The sequence below is a fragment of the Strix aluco genome, chromosome 5 (assembly GCF_031877795.1).
Source record: "Strix aluco isolate bStrAlu1 chromosome 5, bStrAlu1.hap1, whole genome shotgun sequence".
NCBI lineage: Eukaryota > Metazoa > Chordata > Aves > Strigiformes > Strigidae > Strix > Strix aluco.
In genome coordinates this window covers 77,269,621-77,286,651 of record NC_133935.1, presented here as the reverse complement: position 1 = coordinate 77,286,651, position 17,031 = coordinate 77,269,621, and the positions used below count along the sequence as shown (strand labels likewise).

Here is a 17,031-nt window from a genome sequence, read left to right as displayed (position 1 = left end):
AATCCTAGTTGTAACAGATAAAAATGTATTATGAGTCCGTAAAGACCTATATATTTCTAACTAGTATTTATGATTTCCCTATGCAGTGTTAGGCAACAAATGAAGCTTCTGTGAAATATTTGTATTGGGAAACATTATCTAAAACCTCATTATTATGTGGCCTATTTTTACAGCTCAGTCAGTTACACCAATGGGGAGAGCCTCAATAAAGTCAAGATTTAGTTTGCTGCTGATAAACAAAAGAAGTTTGAAGGCCAACTTTTATTCTGTCCTTACTTAGTCCTTTCTCAGTCTTACTTCTTCTGCCTGGCTTTAGGGTAACCCCGTTTGTGGATTAGTTCACTGTCTTCCTGACCTACTGAAAACAATGCTTTTTATTGCATTTCTGTTTTATCTATAAAGTTTTTCTGTTGTCACTAATACTCTACCTGGTAAGTCATGTGGTTTATACAGAAGATTCTCTCATATGGTCACCCTCACATCAATTCTTTCCATGTCATGGCTTTCTTCTGCCTCTGGAGAAATATGTGTGCCAGGACCTGCTGACTGTCCTGCTGCACCAGGAGAATGAGCTTGCAGATCAGAGAGACCAGGATGTTGCATGCCAGTAAGAGCTCAGGAGCACTTTCTGGAAAGCACGCTCCCTTGCAGAAGTCCTTGGCTTCAGCCCCTGGCCGGCATGCCCTGCCCGTCCTCTGCAAGTGCCCTGATGTGGGGGATGCAACTGTTCACACGACCCCGTGTGTGGAGCCTGGTATGTTCAGGAACAAAAACTTGGGAGGTCTCTAATGGGCTTGGATCAAGCCCTGTGTAAGACTCAGCGTTGCTAACTGACTATCTCTTTGTCTGAAATCATGTTTCAGTTCATGTCAGAGGAAAGACTCTGAAAAAGTAACTGAAAATTACAGAACTTCAGGAAATATCAAACCACTTCTGAACAAACTGGAGGTGCTACCACATTTCTCATGAGAATTCAGCTCTTCTTCTAGCTAAGCCATAGAAGAATAGTGGGAATCAACATTCACAATAAGATTTCAAGGAAGAAATTACCAGATTTCTCTGAATCTTAGTAACTGGCCTCATTTTGGTGGAATAGAGAAAGTTTTATTGTTTTATTTCACAGAGATTGAGTCATCTTCTTCTATTCTGTTCTCATTATAGAAGAGAAATAATTTGCTAGTTTCCATGATTGCTTTATTATCTTTGCAGTACCAGTAACTGTTTTCTTAAATCTTCAGCTCCTGGTCTCCTTTAGCAGAAATGGTCTTGAATTAGATTTAGTCACGCTTCTGCTCATTCCTATCAGTGTAGACCAATGTTTGGCAAAAATAATTTGTATTTGTCTCACTATTCAAATTGCTCCAAACGTTTCTCTTTCTCTGCCAAGTGTATTTGTTTGTTTGTTAAAAAAGTTATTTCTCTGAACTTTTGACATGTAATACTCCTCAAGACAGTGATATTTATAAATAATGAAAATTTGCACTTTTCTGTGATGATGTGAAAGAGGATGGCAGGGTTAACTGGAGACCAGCATGTCCTCCTGCTTTCTTCTGAGCACACAAGGGCAAGCATACATTCTTCTTCACTCTCTGCATTTTCTTTGAAGCACATCTCGGCTATTGGACATGCCAGTGGCTATTTCAAACATTCTTTTGGGGCCAAAGCCCTTACATTGTGCATTTGGGACATTGACTCACCAAGATATACATACGTGGCCAAAATATATATTTTTTTAGGGAACTGTAGAACTTTTTTCTCTCCGGATGTGCATCTGGGTTTTCTTTTTCTTTTTTTTTTTTCCTATTCTCCCTGTTGTTTTTGTTTTCAGGGTGGTGATGAGTTTATTCATTGTAATAGCATTCTAATGCAGTGACATAAATCCTCTGCTAATAGGAAACAGAAATAACAAATAGCTTCGTATATATTCAGTGCAAAGCACATAAAGTATAACAGAATAACAAATGTCAGATAAGACAAGTCAGAAAACCTGAGTTGTCAATGGAGTTAAATTTCAGTGACAAGGTGTGGAAGTAACAAGCCTTTGCCATTTCACATGCTGTACTTGGAGACTGTTGCGTGCTGAAGATTGGGTTGCTAGACTGCATGCTTATTTCTCTCCAGAATATCTGTGTTTGGGCGGGTTTTTTTCTTTAAGTTTATAAGAGTAAAGTTTGCCCATATCAAACTTTCCCTTGTTCCTCAAACATTATTATTAGTAACTGTTAACCAAGTGAAATAGATACCATTAAAACACAAGGGAAGCATGTTTAGGAGGTAGGAGAGGCAGATGGACTGAGTGATGTCTTAGCTCAATTTTCTGTAATGTGGGAGGCTGGGAGTGAAGTGTATTAGCGTGGGCTTTATAAAAGCCAACTTCCTTCTGACAGGTTTTCTGGGGATATACAATCAACCTATCCTCCCAGGACGGTAGTATTTGAACCTCTTTGGACTGAATCTCATTAAATGTCTTGGTCACTGCACAGCATAACTTGAACCCATAAAGAAAAAACTAATTCAGATTGTGTTTCTCAGCCATTGTTATTTTTAGTTAAGCCACAAACCATTAATGGCTGTTTAAAGTAGGGGGTTCCGCATTTTTTTCCTCAAGCATGTGCTGTTTATTTCCTACTCATGCAAGTACGCAGCCAGAGCACTCGGTCCCTCCAAGGACATTGGAAAGGCTTCAGAGGAGCCAACTTGCACTGGGGCTCTGAGAAGGGATCCTGGCTCTGCCGCATACAGCCTCCTCGGGGATGACTGTTCCCAAATGATTTCTCCCTTCGCTTATGGAGAGGCCAAGATGCTACCTTTGATCTTACAGGACATGAAAGTGGGCCTTTGCAGTAAGTCCTCTTCCCAGTTATGGTCTTGGATGACTTTTGGCAGGTCACTTACACTCTTTATGTTTCTGATTTCTCTTCTTTATCTTATTTACAAAGGTGGAACCCTTTCTGACAGATGTTTGTGTTCTGCCTTATGTTTGTGTTGCCCAGAGTTGCAATTTTGCTTTGAATCTGAAATAAATTAATGCTATCTGACAAATAAATTATCAGATAGATAATTGGGTGTATGAAGAGTATCCTTCCGTCATCCTTCTTTGTTTCCTTAATCTAGAAGGACTGTTGAAAATGGCTGTTCTGAAATGCATGCAAGCAAGATTGCATTTAGGCAGGAAAAGAGCATGCAAATCAATTTTCAGCTGTATTGGCAATCTTATTTCTAGAACAGTATTTTCTCCTCTTCTTGCTCTCTCTTTTTTTTTTTTTTTTTTTCCATAACCCTCTTATTTCCTGTTGATTATTTCCTCTGCTGGGATAGCAATACGTAATTGTGGCAGCCCAGTGTTTATTTACAACTTCCAGCTAAAATTTAACTTCCTATCTTTCAGTAAGACACTGCTGTGTATTTTAAAACAGACATCACTATTCCCATTTGTAATAACTAACCCAATATTTTCATTTCCTTGCTTCTTTTCTTTCTTTTCCATCATATGTGATTGTCTTTCTTCACTTTCTTTTTTACCTAAGATTAAAAAGTGGTCCAAGAGAGCATTTAAAGATACTTAGCTTGCGGTCCTGAGAAGTCCTAGTGGAACTACTTGTATGTTTTCAGTTAAACTCTTAAGTGCTTAATTTTTCTGGAGTAGACCATATTACAACTGTAGCAGATTAAAATCTGCCCCTATTTTCTTCTTGTACCCTGCTTTAAAAGTTCCTGTTTTATTTCAACCTTTTAGCCTTGTCCTACTGAAAATACAGCCACCAGTCTTTCAGTGGAATCTTGTGAATCCCATTGATTGCAAAAGAAGTGAGCACAGGGGTAAAGATCTACAGAGGCTGGATCAGCTTTCAGAGTGTTTAATCTCTTTGGAAGGGCATAAAAGGAAGATGGAAGTTTTGTGAATTAATGTTACAATTTGTTAGTCTCATGTTGCTAATGATTCCTGTAAGAGACATGCATGACCTAGCATTTTAAAATACTTTCAAGAAACAATGTATACCTATGAACCTGGTGTTTTGAAAAATGTCCATGATCTTTTATTCAAGGAGGTGTACTTTCCACCTGTTCTGAGACCTCATGGGGAATTGACACCATTAGGTGTGCCCGTATGCAGATAAGTAAACTGAGAATTATTTGTAAATTGGAGTTAGAGCCTCATCTGTTTCAACACTAAATCAAGGCAGGTTCCTTCCCAGGGAGCTGCAGAGAATCTAAGATACTTCCTTGCTCCTTTTAACCCTCTAATTGTTCTCTCTCAGTGAGAATATATGGAGTTTATAGAAACTGTGCTCCTAAATTCAGTACTTCAAACTAAATGCTTGCAGCAGACTGTATGTCTTTCTACAGCCTGCCCGATCAGTGTGTGGACAAGCTCACATCTTCTTGGGATTTGACTTTATTAATGGAAAAGAAAGGCTAGTGCAAGCCATGTCCCTACCCTCAGATAACCTGGAATTCTTAAACTGGACTTCCTGAGCCCCCTCGTAATTGCTTATATATTCATCGAGTCAGAAAGTTTGACAGAGCTATTGGTTTTTGAAACAATGCCCTTGCTTTTCCTCCTCCTACAATGTTTGCAGGTCTGTTGTAACTTAATGGCAATCCTGACTTTGGGTCTGTGGTTTGTGCGGCCATACAAAATATTTTTGACCTTCTACTGACCTGCCTTGTTTAATATTTAAAAGCAATTGTTACATATCACTGTCCTGTGTGTTTCTTGCCTGTTCATTTGCTCCAGAAGATGATGTTTAGATTGTTTGTAATTCTGATGGCCACAGAGGATTTGGCATTGGTTTGAGTTGTTAATGTGGTGAGTGACTCAATAGCAATGATAATGCATTTATCCTGGATCTCCCAACAGAGTGAAGCAGACAGACGGCAACCTAAAGGAAAGTTTTCAATAAGAATATTGCTCTGACACTGTTCAAAATGCAAATTAGGAGCTGGAAATCTTTCAGCCAAAAGCACTGTTTAAAAACTAATTAAAAAAGAACAGGCATTTGTATGAACCTCCTTAGAAATTATTTAAACCACTATAAAAGTTTTTTTGCACCAATAAACTGAAATTAAGTAATATACTGTCCCTGCCCGTCTGCACAGAGGTTCAGAAGCTGTCTGTGGCCCCATCTTGGGGAGTTTATAATCCAAATAAACAAGACAGACCAAAGCCAGGAGGAGAAATAGACAAATGAAATTATGTGTCCATGGTTCTGCAGCTGGCCAGTAGCAGAGCTCAGGTTAATCTAAAAGGACCTTGTCACCAGAAATATGTGTTTTTTCAGTAAGAAGAGCTTGGGTAATGGCAACTAAAATCCAAGTCAGTTGGCTTTCAGCAACTACTCACTGTAATTTTAAAGTCAGGACATAGGCAAAACTATGTCGACTTAATGAATTCACAAACTGAGACAAAAGATATGAGCATTGTCTCCCATGTCATGAAATGGAATCAGAAATAACACATCCCTTTTCACAGTATTGTATTCTGATACACACACCCACAATAATTAAGTGCTTTTTACCCTGATATATAGCAAAGGAGATGAGATTCTGGGAATATTTTAATATTTTCTGTATTCCAAAATGGTAATGCACGTTATTTATGTCTTCATATCTTTATCAGCAGTTATTTTATGTGTTTTCTATTTTTTTTCAGTACAGAGTCAAGCTTGTTTAAATACTTGCTTATTTCTGATTAGAATGTTTTTCCCAAGGCTATCGACATAGTTTCCTTTGTTCAATTAAATCTACCCAAGTACTAATGTCTCCTGAGTAGCAGTATCATTACAGCAGAAAAAACAGTTCAAACAAATTACACTCTATATTCACTTGTTAAGAACACATCCACACACCACCACTATTAATTAATGTAATTGATAGGTCTTATTTTAATTAAAATAATACAATAGTTATAAATAACCTTGTCAGATATTTAAAATACTGTGTTTGAACAATTGAATGGATTTTTGGTGTCAGCTGCTTGAAGCAGGATTTTTGAAGGATATGAATAATTGGGGGCCAAGGCACAGCACAAAAATTGTCTTTTAGCAACTAAATTTTATAATTTAAAAAAAGAAATCTTAACCAATGTTTGAAAGTGTACTATAGTTCACAGTTGGACCTGCCTGGACTGTCTGTCATCTCCATTGGTGCACACAAGTTCATACCAGCTAAAAGCATAGTCCTTTGCCTTATTAGAAAGCAAGAGAAAGGAAAGTAGAACTGAAGGAAAAAAACTGTATTAATTATACTGCACAGTGCTCTTTGTGAACGGCATCTAAATATCAGTAACATGCAGCCTGACTGAACTTGCAAACATTTATTCATGTGATTAGTTTTTGCATCTATGAAAAGTCACATTCTGATTGCTTCTATAAATAGTGTTTTCAGGACCTTTGGTTTGCATTGGCTTAGTGTGTGACGGGCAGGGGGATATTAAGTGGCATTTAATGTTATCAGGAAATTAATGTAAATGTATTCAAATTGCAGATATTTTATTGTCTTCCTTTCCTTCCTCTCCTCGTATGTCACTTGCTTTCTAAGATGATAGATCCAACACGTAAATTTATCACACTCCTGTCTGTGTGATTTTTGTCTTGCTTGGAGGTTTTTGATGTACTTACATTTGAGTTCAATATATGTATAAAGAATTAGATCTTTTTTATTTCAATGGCCCAAAATCAACCACTGAAACAAACAAACAAAATCCTTAGTTAACTGGTTTTGTATTGGTTTTTTTGCTGTCACTGTTACACTTCTCCCTTGAAGTACCAGGTGAGATAAGGTTGTATTTTTATATTGAAGAAATTCACCTGCTTCTAGTGTTGTCATTTAAATGTTAGATATCTAGTCTGAGTTAATCATCCAGGATTTTCTTCTAATCAATAGAGAAAAACTTCATTTCAGAAAACACCTGAAAATGATTATTTTTCTCTCCTTCAGCAGAATGTTTCTCACCAGAATAGTCATTGATTGCTAAGATTTCTCGTTTCTTATATCCAAGCCTAAAATACACTGCCCTCATTGTCTTGTCATGTTTTAAGCCTGAAGAAAGTGATGTATTTTCTGGCAGTGCAGGATTTGTGACGATTTATTTCATTCAGTATGAGGAACACTGATGGATGAACTTCTTTGTGTGTACTTTATCTTACAAGTTGTAAATTATTAATCATTTGTTCTATGTTGTTTTATTTCTGGACTACTGTGCATTGATTTGATCTGATAAAGGGACAGGTCATCTGGTAGGCAGTGACAAGTCTGGGACAGCCCTTTTTGCCTCCTGTGATTAGACTCAGGAATTAGACTTCTGAACGTAGCAGTATCATATCTGCATGATCATTTGATTGCAGCTTATGTAAAACAGAATGAAGTACAAAAGGGAAAACATATTTCGCCAGACTCCAGAATGTTTCCTTTGTTATGAAATCTACAGGTACTGGCAAATTCTTTTGGTAGACCTATTTTGGAACATAAAGTGGCATTGCTGTACTGAGTTTACCCGTAGAAGAGGTGACAGTAGTTGCAACGTACCCAAAGCTAGAGTAAGGGAAGTGCAGTATAGCAAGGAACTATAACCAGGAACATATTTAATACACCAGTTACACACCTAACCTGGCATCTAGGTGGGATTTAAGAGCATAAATTCAGAATGTTAATTCAGGAAAATCCAGCCTAGCTCATATTCAGAAATACTTCTGGGCATGCACTGTACAGTGTTTCTCTTTGCATTGGGTTGGCAAAGACAGTGGCTGCCTAAGGTTTACTGGCATGCAGAACAAAATAATTTCTCTGCCTGAATTCTTTGGTGAGCCTGATATGTATGGTCAGACCTTACCAAACTGCATCAAATGGTCTGTGGTAGCTGTAAAAAAAGGCAGAAGGCTAATGCCTGAAATATTCCTGCAAGTAGCTGTATACTTGTGCTCTCCTCAGTTCTGCCTTAGGCTTGCTGTACCAGAAGGAGAGTCTGACAGGTATTGCAAAGCTAAGACTCACATTTCTAATGACTGTCTGCACTCTAGCATAGTATTAATACTAGAAGTAGAGCCCAAGTATCTGACTTCTAGGTCATTTCTTATCCTGAGCTCATATTTCAACAATTTTTGAAATTTTACTTTCAGCTAACTGGTAAATTGGATAAATTTGGAGACTGCATTTCTGACGGTTGGAGAGCTAAGAATCGATTCCTAGTGCTTTAACCATATTTTATGCCAGTGGTTCTCTGTTGATTTTATTGGTGTTGAGAGTCGAACATTTGGAGCAATGCAGTGGCAAATCAGGTCAACAGACTACTGGTCAGTGAGAGTAAAACCCAGAGTTGTATGAAGTGTTGGAATACTCAGGCTGATGATAGTCCCATAGAAAGAATAGTTTTGATAACTTTTGTAGCACTAACGAGACAGATAGGTATCTCTAGATTGTAGTGTCTTCAGTGGATAATATTTAGGCTTTACAATAGATTGCCACCAAAAATACATAAAAAGTTGAAATTATTTATTCTACACTCAATATGTATCTGATGCAAGAGAACCCTGCTCCTAGGGACTTCCAGTGCCAGCAAACTACCCAGTGACCCAGCATTGAATAGCAAAGAAAGCCAAGGAAGAGGAGCAGCTGTGAGAGATCAGTTTAACAAAGTTAAAAGTTATTAGAGTTGCTTTTAATTTTTCATAACTGATAAACAGTTGAAGTATACACTGAAATGCTATGAAGGTGAAGCTACTTGAGGAACTAGTCAAAACATGTCTTATGTAATAGTGAAAGCCCTATTAGATAAACACCAACTAAAAGACTTAAACCTGTTAAAAATATTTTGCATTCAAGTTAAGAGTTCAAAAGGTCACTGTTTGGCATTCCTCTGCATGGGCAAATCCGGTGAAGTTAGCATGCCTTTAGTAAACAACTTCTGATTAAAAGCTATTTAGAACTGTCTCTATTTACTCCGTCACAATCACATGGTAGAGATTTCCTTTCTACTACCACAGAATTCATGACATTATCTATTTAATGGAGCTGAAATGGGTTGTGCATTAAGCAGCATTACTTTATACGACACAGAAACACTAAAGCATGTGTATCTGTAAAATGGAGTGATTTAAATGTTTTATGCAATAAGCCTAAACGGTTAGCAAAAACATGAATTAGAATACTTTGAACATAAAAATGCCTTTCATTTGTTTTTTCTTAGCAAACGTACATTAGCTGAACTTGATAGTAATTCTGAAAGACAGGTGAGTGTTGTTATAAACATACAGCAGATGGTTAAACTGACATAAATGGAGGGCGAGAGATTTGTTCAAGGTCAGAGAGCAAGTGCCCAGGAGTTCTGACTTACGGTTCCCTGTTCTGATCATGAAACAAATCTCCTTTGTTCTAGATATTTGTACGTTATGCTTTAAAGGAATAGCCATGTTATTTTGCTTGTGCTTCCAGAATATGAATACAGGGCATACACAAAGGACACAATCTATGGATTTTGCCTTTAAAGTTAGCACAATTTTTATTTTGTTTCAGGATCAAGGACACAGAGTTAAATACTGATGGCACTTGCATCATCCTCTGCTACAATTAGTAGTTTGCTACAGAGATAAGTGGTTGACTGTGGTTGATTTCTATCCCATGCTGTCCACTACCACTTCTGTCCTATATCTGCAGTGTGCAATTTTATCTGTCAGGAATCTAAACACCTTTCAGTTTTGGATTGCTGTTCGAATCCTTCCATCCTTGAACCTGTTCTTTCTATGCTGAACCTGTAAGAGGTCCATGTAGTACTTTATCAGAGTACGTTACTCTTCTTGACTCTTCTGCCTTTTACAGGGAAGCAATGATTTATCTTCCTTGTTCTCTTTGCTGATGTTAAGCACATCCAAATAATAGCTCACTCCTGTTAGAACATTATCTAAAAGCACTAGTGTTGTAATCATGAGATGTTTCATAACTGAGAGTTGAATATAAACAAGTAGGTTTTATCTAAAAATTTTTTATATCTGTGGAAGTGCAAAGAGGGGGAATTCTTATACTTATTTTCCTTCTTTTGGCCAAATACTAAATGGTCATCCTGCCGAATAAATACGACAAGTCTAGTTTAAACACGGAGTGAGTGACTGCAGAAGGTTTATTTATTTAAATGACTTCCCGTTCAGATGAAATCTAAACAGAAAAGCATAAAAGTTATCTCTTAAATCCAAACCAGAGTTTTGGCCGAGCTTATTAAGTCTGAAGAGTCTGGACTTAAAACAAACAAACAAAAAATCTCTTTTTGCATGTGAAACACACTTGAAATAACTTCCTCCAGCTATTTCATTTTAATTTCAAAGGCTTTTTTGTACATTACCAAGTGCAACCCAAAAACAACCCAGTCAAATAAATACCAAACTGTTACCTCCACTTTACATATGTAACTCAGAGAGTTTATGTGACATGTTTTAAGTCAAAAAGCAAAATACCAGCAGAATAGGATTTAGAGTTGAGTGGAGTCTAATCCACCAGGCTATGCTCAGCCCACTAAACATGACTTTTATTGTGCACCCAAATACCAGCTGGTGATCACTGGAAGATTGATGGTAGCATGCAGCTCTGGAATGTGCTCCTAAATTCACTCTTTGTGTCAGTCTTCATGGTGCAAAAAAGAGTGAAATACGGTTACGTTCTGTGTGTTTAAACAGCAAGCGTGCTACCCACTGAACACGACTCCCTGCGGGGCTTGAGCACAGCACTCCTACTCCCACTGACCCAGCAGAAGGGACAACCTCATCTCATAAATGACACCTAACAGTGACAGACTCACTTCCAGCTCCCAAATCCATACAGAAGTAAAGTACGCTTAAATAAAATAATTTTTACTGCAAACGTGCTTGGAAGTATTTTGGTTTTGAAGATGACATTAAAAAAACCCCAAGTCTTAATTCATTTAATGTTGAAAATACTTGTAACATCCTAGGTGTTCAGGAGCACAAACAGTGAACATTGATGATGAAATTAGTAATTTCCAGTTGTGTCCAACCTCTGAAGTCCTCTGGGGGATGTGGCCAAACCCTTTGTCCAGTGAATCAGGTTGTGGCATTACAGTAATTTGAAAAAAAAAAAAAATTCTAATGTGCAATCTGATGAAACCACAGAGCTATTCCTCTGATGGGAGTGAATGCATTTAATATACCAGAAAAATGTATTTCAAGGGAAAAAAACAACAGGAAAACATTTAAGGATAGGCTTGACCTTTGCTATTCTCACAAACCAAACTTTCCTTGGCTTCAGGAGATGTCCCAAACACCCACGTCCAGAAAGCAGCTTGCTTCCTGTCAATACAAAAGCTGGGTGGCCTCTTGGATGCAAAATCAAATTTAGTCAAAGAGCCCAAATTAGGCTACAAGGAGTGGTATAACCATACAGAACAACAAAGAAATATAGGAGAAGGATTAAAGAATATTGTGGAGAATTATTCTGCTATTCTATTATTTTTGTTCTGGAAGTAGAAATATCAAGAGGAGATTTGGATAAATACAGTTGTGAAAGAACTGTGGAATCAAGTGTGGCTGTCTCTTTTGGTAAAGTTCATTATCTCCAGTATAACGACCCTGCTGGCATCATGTTGGACTAGGGGTTCATTGAAGGTTCACTGAAGGGGGGATGCCATTTGTTGACCTCCAGCTGCTTTGTTTTCTCACATAGCGGAGCGAGAATAAGTGTTTCTTTTATCCTTCCCAGATGTAAAGCAGAGCTTGCTAACTTTCTAGACTTGGTATATAGAGGTGATTACTGGATATACAGACAAGAGTATATAGACTCCAGGTATATGCATAGCATTGGCTGACGTACTGATACTGATAGGAACAAGAAAACACACTAGAAAAGAAATCAGTAGTTTGCTTAGTTGTATGTGATACCCACCATCCAACATACCTGTTTCATTATTTTTGCTGTAGACAACTTGGCTTCTTTTACGAGCATCCCTCTGTATTCAGAATCATCTGTGTCTAAAAATACCACCTTTTTATTCACTGGTCCACTGAAATTAATTTATTAATGAAGTTCTTTTGCATGTGAAATACTTCCCTCCAAGCCTTCTTAAGCTCATAGCTGAGTAAATTTTACATTATTCTACTAAGGAATGAATGAAACCTAAGCACTTGGAATTTAACTTGATTTCTTTATGCCTGATGTTTGCCTGATAGCTAATCCTAATTTGATTAAAATGATAATAATAATAATAATGAAACTGTAATCAAGCCTGCATATACAAAGTTTCCCTTTTCTATACTGAGTAGTGGTGAGAAGTGACTGCCAAAGAAGGACCAATATGTTTTAAGGACATCAGTGGATAAAGTGGCATGGCTAAAATAGCAGCTAAAGTTGGTAACATCAATAAAGGCAAGGGTTACTGCAGCAGGGGCAGTAATGCCAATCCTAGATATAGAGAGATTGACTGAATCTCTGGGGAGGTTGCTCTTTGAAGGAGAGAAAGGAGTATAATGAAAAGGTTTCCTCTGCCTCACCACAGTGAAGTGGGTTCTTACTTTATTAGAGAAACCATAATGAAATGTTTCAGTGGTTGAGCTGTGTTTTCTCAATGAGTTTTTATTAGCTCTGGCAACAAGAGTAATTCTGCAGCTTAGTGACAACACACTCAGAGAGAAAAAGAAAGACTGTGCATGTGAGTTAATGTGAAAAGCTTTTTCAGTCAGAAAAGAAGTTAATAGACTACTATCACACTTTCATTATTTAAGGTGCTGATTGTTTCGCAACATTTGATAGTCTTCACTGCGGTTAAGAGGCAAGGTTGTTGTTACATCAATAAAAATGTATTAACACCTCAAAACTTCACATTTGGGGAGTAGCTGTCTGTCATTTTTGCAAAGGGCAAATTACACCTTCAACGTCTACAGGTTACCTCAGTAAACCTGCAAAGTACACTTTTACACTGAAACAGAAAGTTAAACTTGCAGAGGAAGACAATTCTAGCCGTAAAACAACCTACCTTTCAGCTAACTGTACTTACACTCTCAACCCTCCTCTCTCTCCCTCCCCAATATTCAAAAACATCCCAGCTGACATCATCTGCCACATCAGTTTGTGGGGAGTAAATAGCCACATACTCAAACCTCAGCCAAAAAAGGTTTGCTTTTATCACAAAAATAACAGCCTGAATGAGATGCAGAACTAATGAGAAGTCCACTCAGCCCTCATTCTCCTCCCAGAGTTCAATCCACTAGATGCAAATGGGATGGAGATGAATGAATTGGGAGAACAGCTCACAGGTTTCATGTTGTTGCCCAGTTCTGACTTGGAGAATAGCACTAGCTTCAGTTTTATTTCATTGTTCAGACAGACAATTACAATAATTCACTTTCTTCCATTTCTCATATCTTTCCTTAAATTTGGATCAAAGAGTCTTGGTGTCTGCATACAGTCATGGTTTCAGCTGGATGGTTAGTCTGATAGCTACTTGGAACATTTCTTTGTGTGACTGAGCATTGCAGGAGGAAGCACAGCCATTCCCCCAATGACGTGATTGCTGGTCCACTGGAAAAAAGAGTAAGAGAGAAAACACAAGAGATTACCATGAAAAGATATACTGCTCCCAGAAGAAGTAAAATAATGTGGAATTTGTCTGACTTCTCCATGGGTGTGGCTTTTTTTCTTATTCCGTCTCAAAAATAATGTCATACTTGGCAACCAAAAGCTTCTTACTCCTGCATCTGGAAAACAAAACCATCTCGAGTGCCAATGGCAAAGCCACTGTGTGCAGCCAGGCTAGGGGGTGAGACAGGTTGAGCTTGTGCAGCCCTAGGGATTGTGGCAAGGACCCTCTCCGTGTCTTTTGGAAAGAAACAGAAGGGTAGACTCTGTGTAACTGTGCAGATTTTGAAGTATGAAGATTGCAACTCCTGGAGAGCAGTTTGCACGCCGCAGAGCTGTTATACACAAGCTCTTTATACACAAGACAAGGAGAAGACTGGCTCCCACCTGACATGGCTAACTCAGCTTCAGTAACGTTAAACTCAGTTGGCCTGTCTTTACGGCTCTCCATGCTTGATGAAGTTGTATCTTTGGTTTTGGGACCAAAAATGAGAATAAAGCCTGGACAGGTTAATAATGGGCAGAAATGAGCAAAGTAATACTAGAAAAATCGGATTCCTTCTCCTGGAAGGTTCTGTAGAGTGACAGTATTTCTGACATCTTCCAAAATAAAACCCACAAACTGCAATTACATAAAGGGATAAAGTTGATGACTGGTAAAATTATAACTGCATACTGCTTAGTAAAAATAAGAAGCCCCCTTTTCAATGTTTTTATTTAAATACCTATACAGACTTCAGAGGAGTTATTCCAGGTTTACAGTGACATAAGTGAAGGAATAATCTTAAAATTATGCCTAGAAGTGTCTACAGCCTAGCGAGACTGACTGGCTGGAGGGTGTGGGTGGTCTTGCATAATTCTCAATGAAGGAATCTCAATACTGGAATATTTGGCAAGACTTGGAATAGCTATGTAACTGCAGTTTGGAAAAAGTTGACGTATTTTTCCTCTTTGTTTCGGAATGGGGCTTCTGTTGTGGAATGTGGTATGATTTCATCATGACAATATCTGTGTAAGTAAAAAACAAATCTGCATTTTCTGCATTTTAATAGTGTCTGTTCTTCATAATGTAAAGCTTCAATAAAATTGCCCTTAACCTTGTGGGGTACATTGGGTTGATGAATGTGCCACAGAGCCATGTAAATACATTTTGCCACACACAAGTGACTTTCTCTTGTCGTGTGTTTGTCTTTGCTTAGAAAGCACATTCCTTCGGCACAAAACTGGCAGCTGCCTACACCTCAGTGGATCTGCCCCTCCTTCCTCATTCTTCAAGTAGCAAATCAAAGATGAAAAATTCTCTGATAGTTTTTGATAGTTTTAATAAAACAGCACTCTGTCATGAGTGATTCCCCTTCCAGTACAACTTTAAAAAGCTCCAAGAGTGAAAGCCATTGTGATCTTTTTAAAGTCTATGAGTTATAGGATTTTAGGACTTCTGTGTCTTGTGAATTGTAAAAAAAAAAAAAAAAAGACTCATCTACTGACATATGTGAATGCTCTGCTTAAGGTCAACTATTAACTGGTATGTCTTTTCCTATCAACACATGGTCCCCTTCACAAAGAGCTATTGAGTGTTTTACTGCTCCTAATGTGTATGTTGAGCTGCTCAAGGTGACAGATTGTTCTTTAGACATGCTAGAGCTACCTCTGGGCCTGATTCTCCAAAGACTTCACCTTGGTGCTACTTATTTAAATTTATAAAAGACTGAACTATCTCCATCCAGTAATGTTTAAATTCAATTTTCAATACATTTAGCAAATATACCAACAAGTATTCAAGGTGTATATTTAAACCAGATCATATTTAGATATTGTTGACATTTACATGTTATTTACTCTCATTCCAAATACAGCAATTAAGGTTCCTTCTAGCAAATTATACATTTTAGCTCTGGGCAAAGAGGGCTCCTGTTTCAGCCTATGCTGTCTGAATTCCCTTCTACCCTATCCTCCAAATGATCTTGTTAATTACTTAGCCTGTGATTTTATGAGCATTTGTATATCTATTTTCTCCCCTCTCACTCTTTTTTAATAAAAATGTAATTAAAACCCTTTCGGACAGATTCAGAAGCTAGCAAGTGTGCACATCTGTGATTTCCAGTCCTTATAAACCTATTACCTCCTTATACAAAAAGCCAAATTTCGTTCTAACAGCATTAAAAAAAGTGCTAGGACTTCTCATGCGTGAAGGAGAGATAAAGAGATAAAGAAAAGGTCAAAGGTCCACCTCAGCTTTTTGGGCCCCGTGTGGTTAAGTCACACAAGGGACTGACTGGTAGCACATCTGGCTGCTTATGTCTTTTTGGCCGAGTGACTGCATACCCATTTTTAATCAGCTTCTCCTGAGAGCTGACTGAGGGTTGGGTTTTAGTTTGAACACTGCATGAGCAGTGGCAAAATGGTTTATCAGCTCTCTTATCTCACCCCCTTAAGTAGAAGGAATCAATACAGATTTCTTCAAAGAAAAGGAATATCAACAGTGCAAAGGTGGCTTGTTCTGGAGTTTTGAAAGGAAATACTGAAACTTTCCTTGTTCTCTTCCCATGCATAAAATTAAACAAATAGTCACACTGTATCCTCACAGAGTTGAAAAACAGTATGATAAATAGCATACTTTTTCCACAGGTACTATGTAAAATATAAAAATAATATATTTATTTCATCCATGTCTTTACACTAAAAAATCAGAAATGAGGCCAAGAAAACAATAGTTAAAATTACTAGATTCGTATGAGATGTGATACCTTTTAAGTAGATTTTTTTTCCAGTGATTTCTACTAATAAGGTACAAAACAGATAAGTTAGTCAATACAAAGTAGAAAGGAAAATATGTAAACTAAAATATAACAGCTTTTCTTCTGGATGGAGCATTTTTTGAAATGATTTTTTGTAACTTTGCATATACCTCTGATTCCACTCACATTTTTTAAAATATATAACCATCATAAGCATATATATAAAAATATATATGTTTATATATGTTTATATGCATATGTGTTCATATATATAAAAACATCATTCTACTTAAATATTTATTTCTAGGAAATAGAAGGTGAGATTTTACATTGCAGTTTCACACTTGGCATGGGCTGCCATATTTGTTGTTACAAACTGAAGGCTTAATGAGACTTAAAAGAGTCTTGCAGCCTCCTTAACTATAAGCTAACATTGTCAAGTGTACTGCAAGATGTACACAAGAGTTTTCAATTGTGCACCCCATATCCCATGTGGGAATAAAATAAAACATCATTATATTGCTAACCTTCAAATCACTAAGGCTACGTAAAATCCATGCCAGTTTGGGCAGCAGAGATTCCCTGATGAAATGGAGCCCATCTTTCTGGAAAGCTATGTTTGTCCCTTTCACTATGATGCTGCATGTGAAACTGGATTGCTATCCCTTACATCCTGCTTTTTTTAAGGGACATACACGAAATCTCTGCTTCTGCTCTGAAC

The 17,031-nt window shown here is 37.5% G+C and overlaps 1 protein-coding gene across 2 annotated transcripts in view; it reads left to right on the top strand.

Moving 5' to 3' along the window:
* SEMA3C (semaphorin 3C) overlaps positions 1–17,031 on the top strand; it is a 122,937-nt gene that overhangs the window by 46,758 nt on the left and 59,148 nt on the right. The window contains exon 1 of one of the 2 annotated variants that reach the window (XM_074827910.1): positions 2,815–2,843. The exons of the other annotated variant lie outside the window; for it this stretch is intronic. Within the exon in view, the coding sequence (XP_074684011.1) occupies positions 2,825–2,843 (19 nt within the window). The 5' untranslated portion in view covers positions 2,815–2,824. Of the gene's footprint in view, positions 1–2,814; positions 2,844–17,031 lie in introns of those variants that run through there. 2 annotated transcript variants of the gene reach the window in all.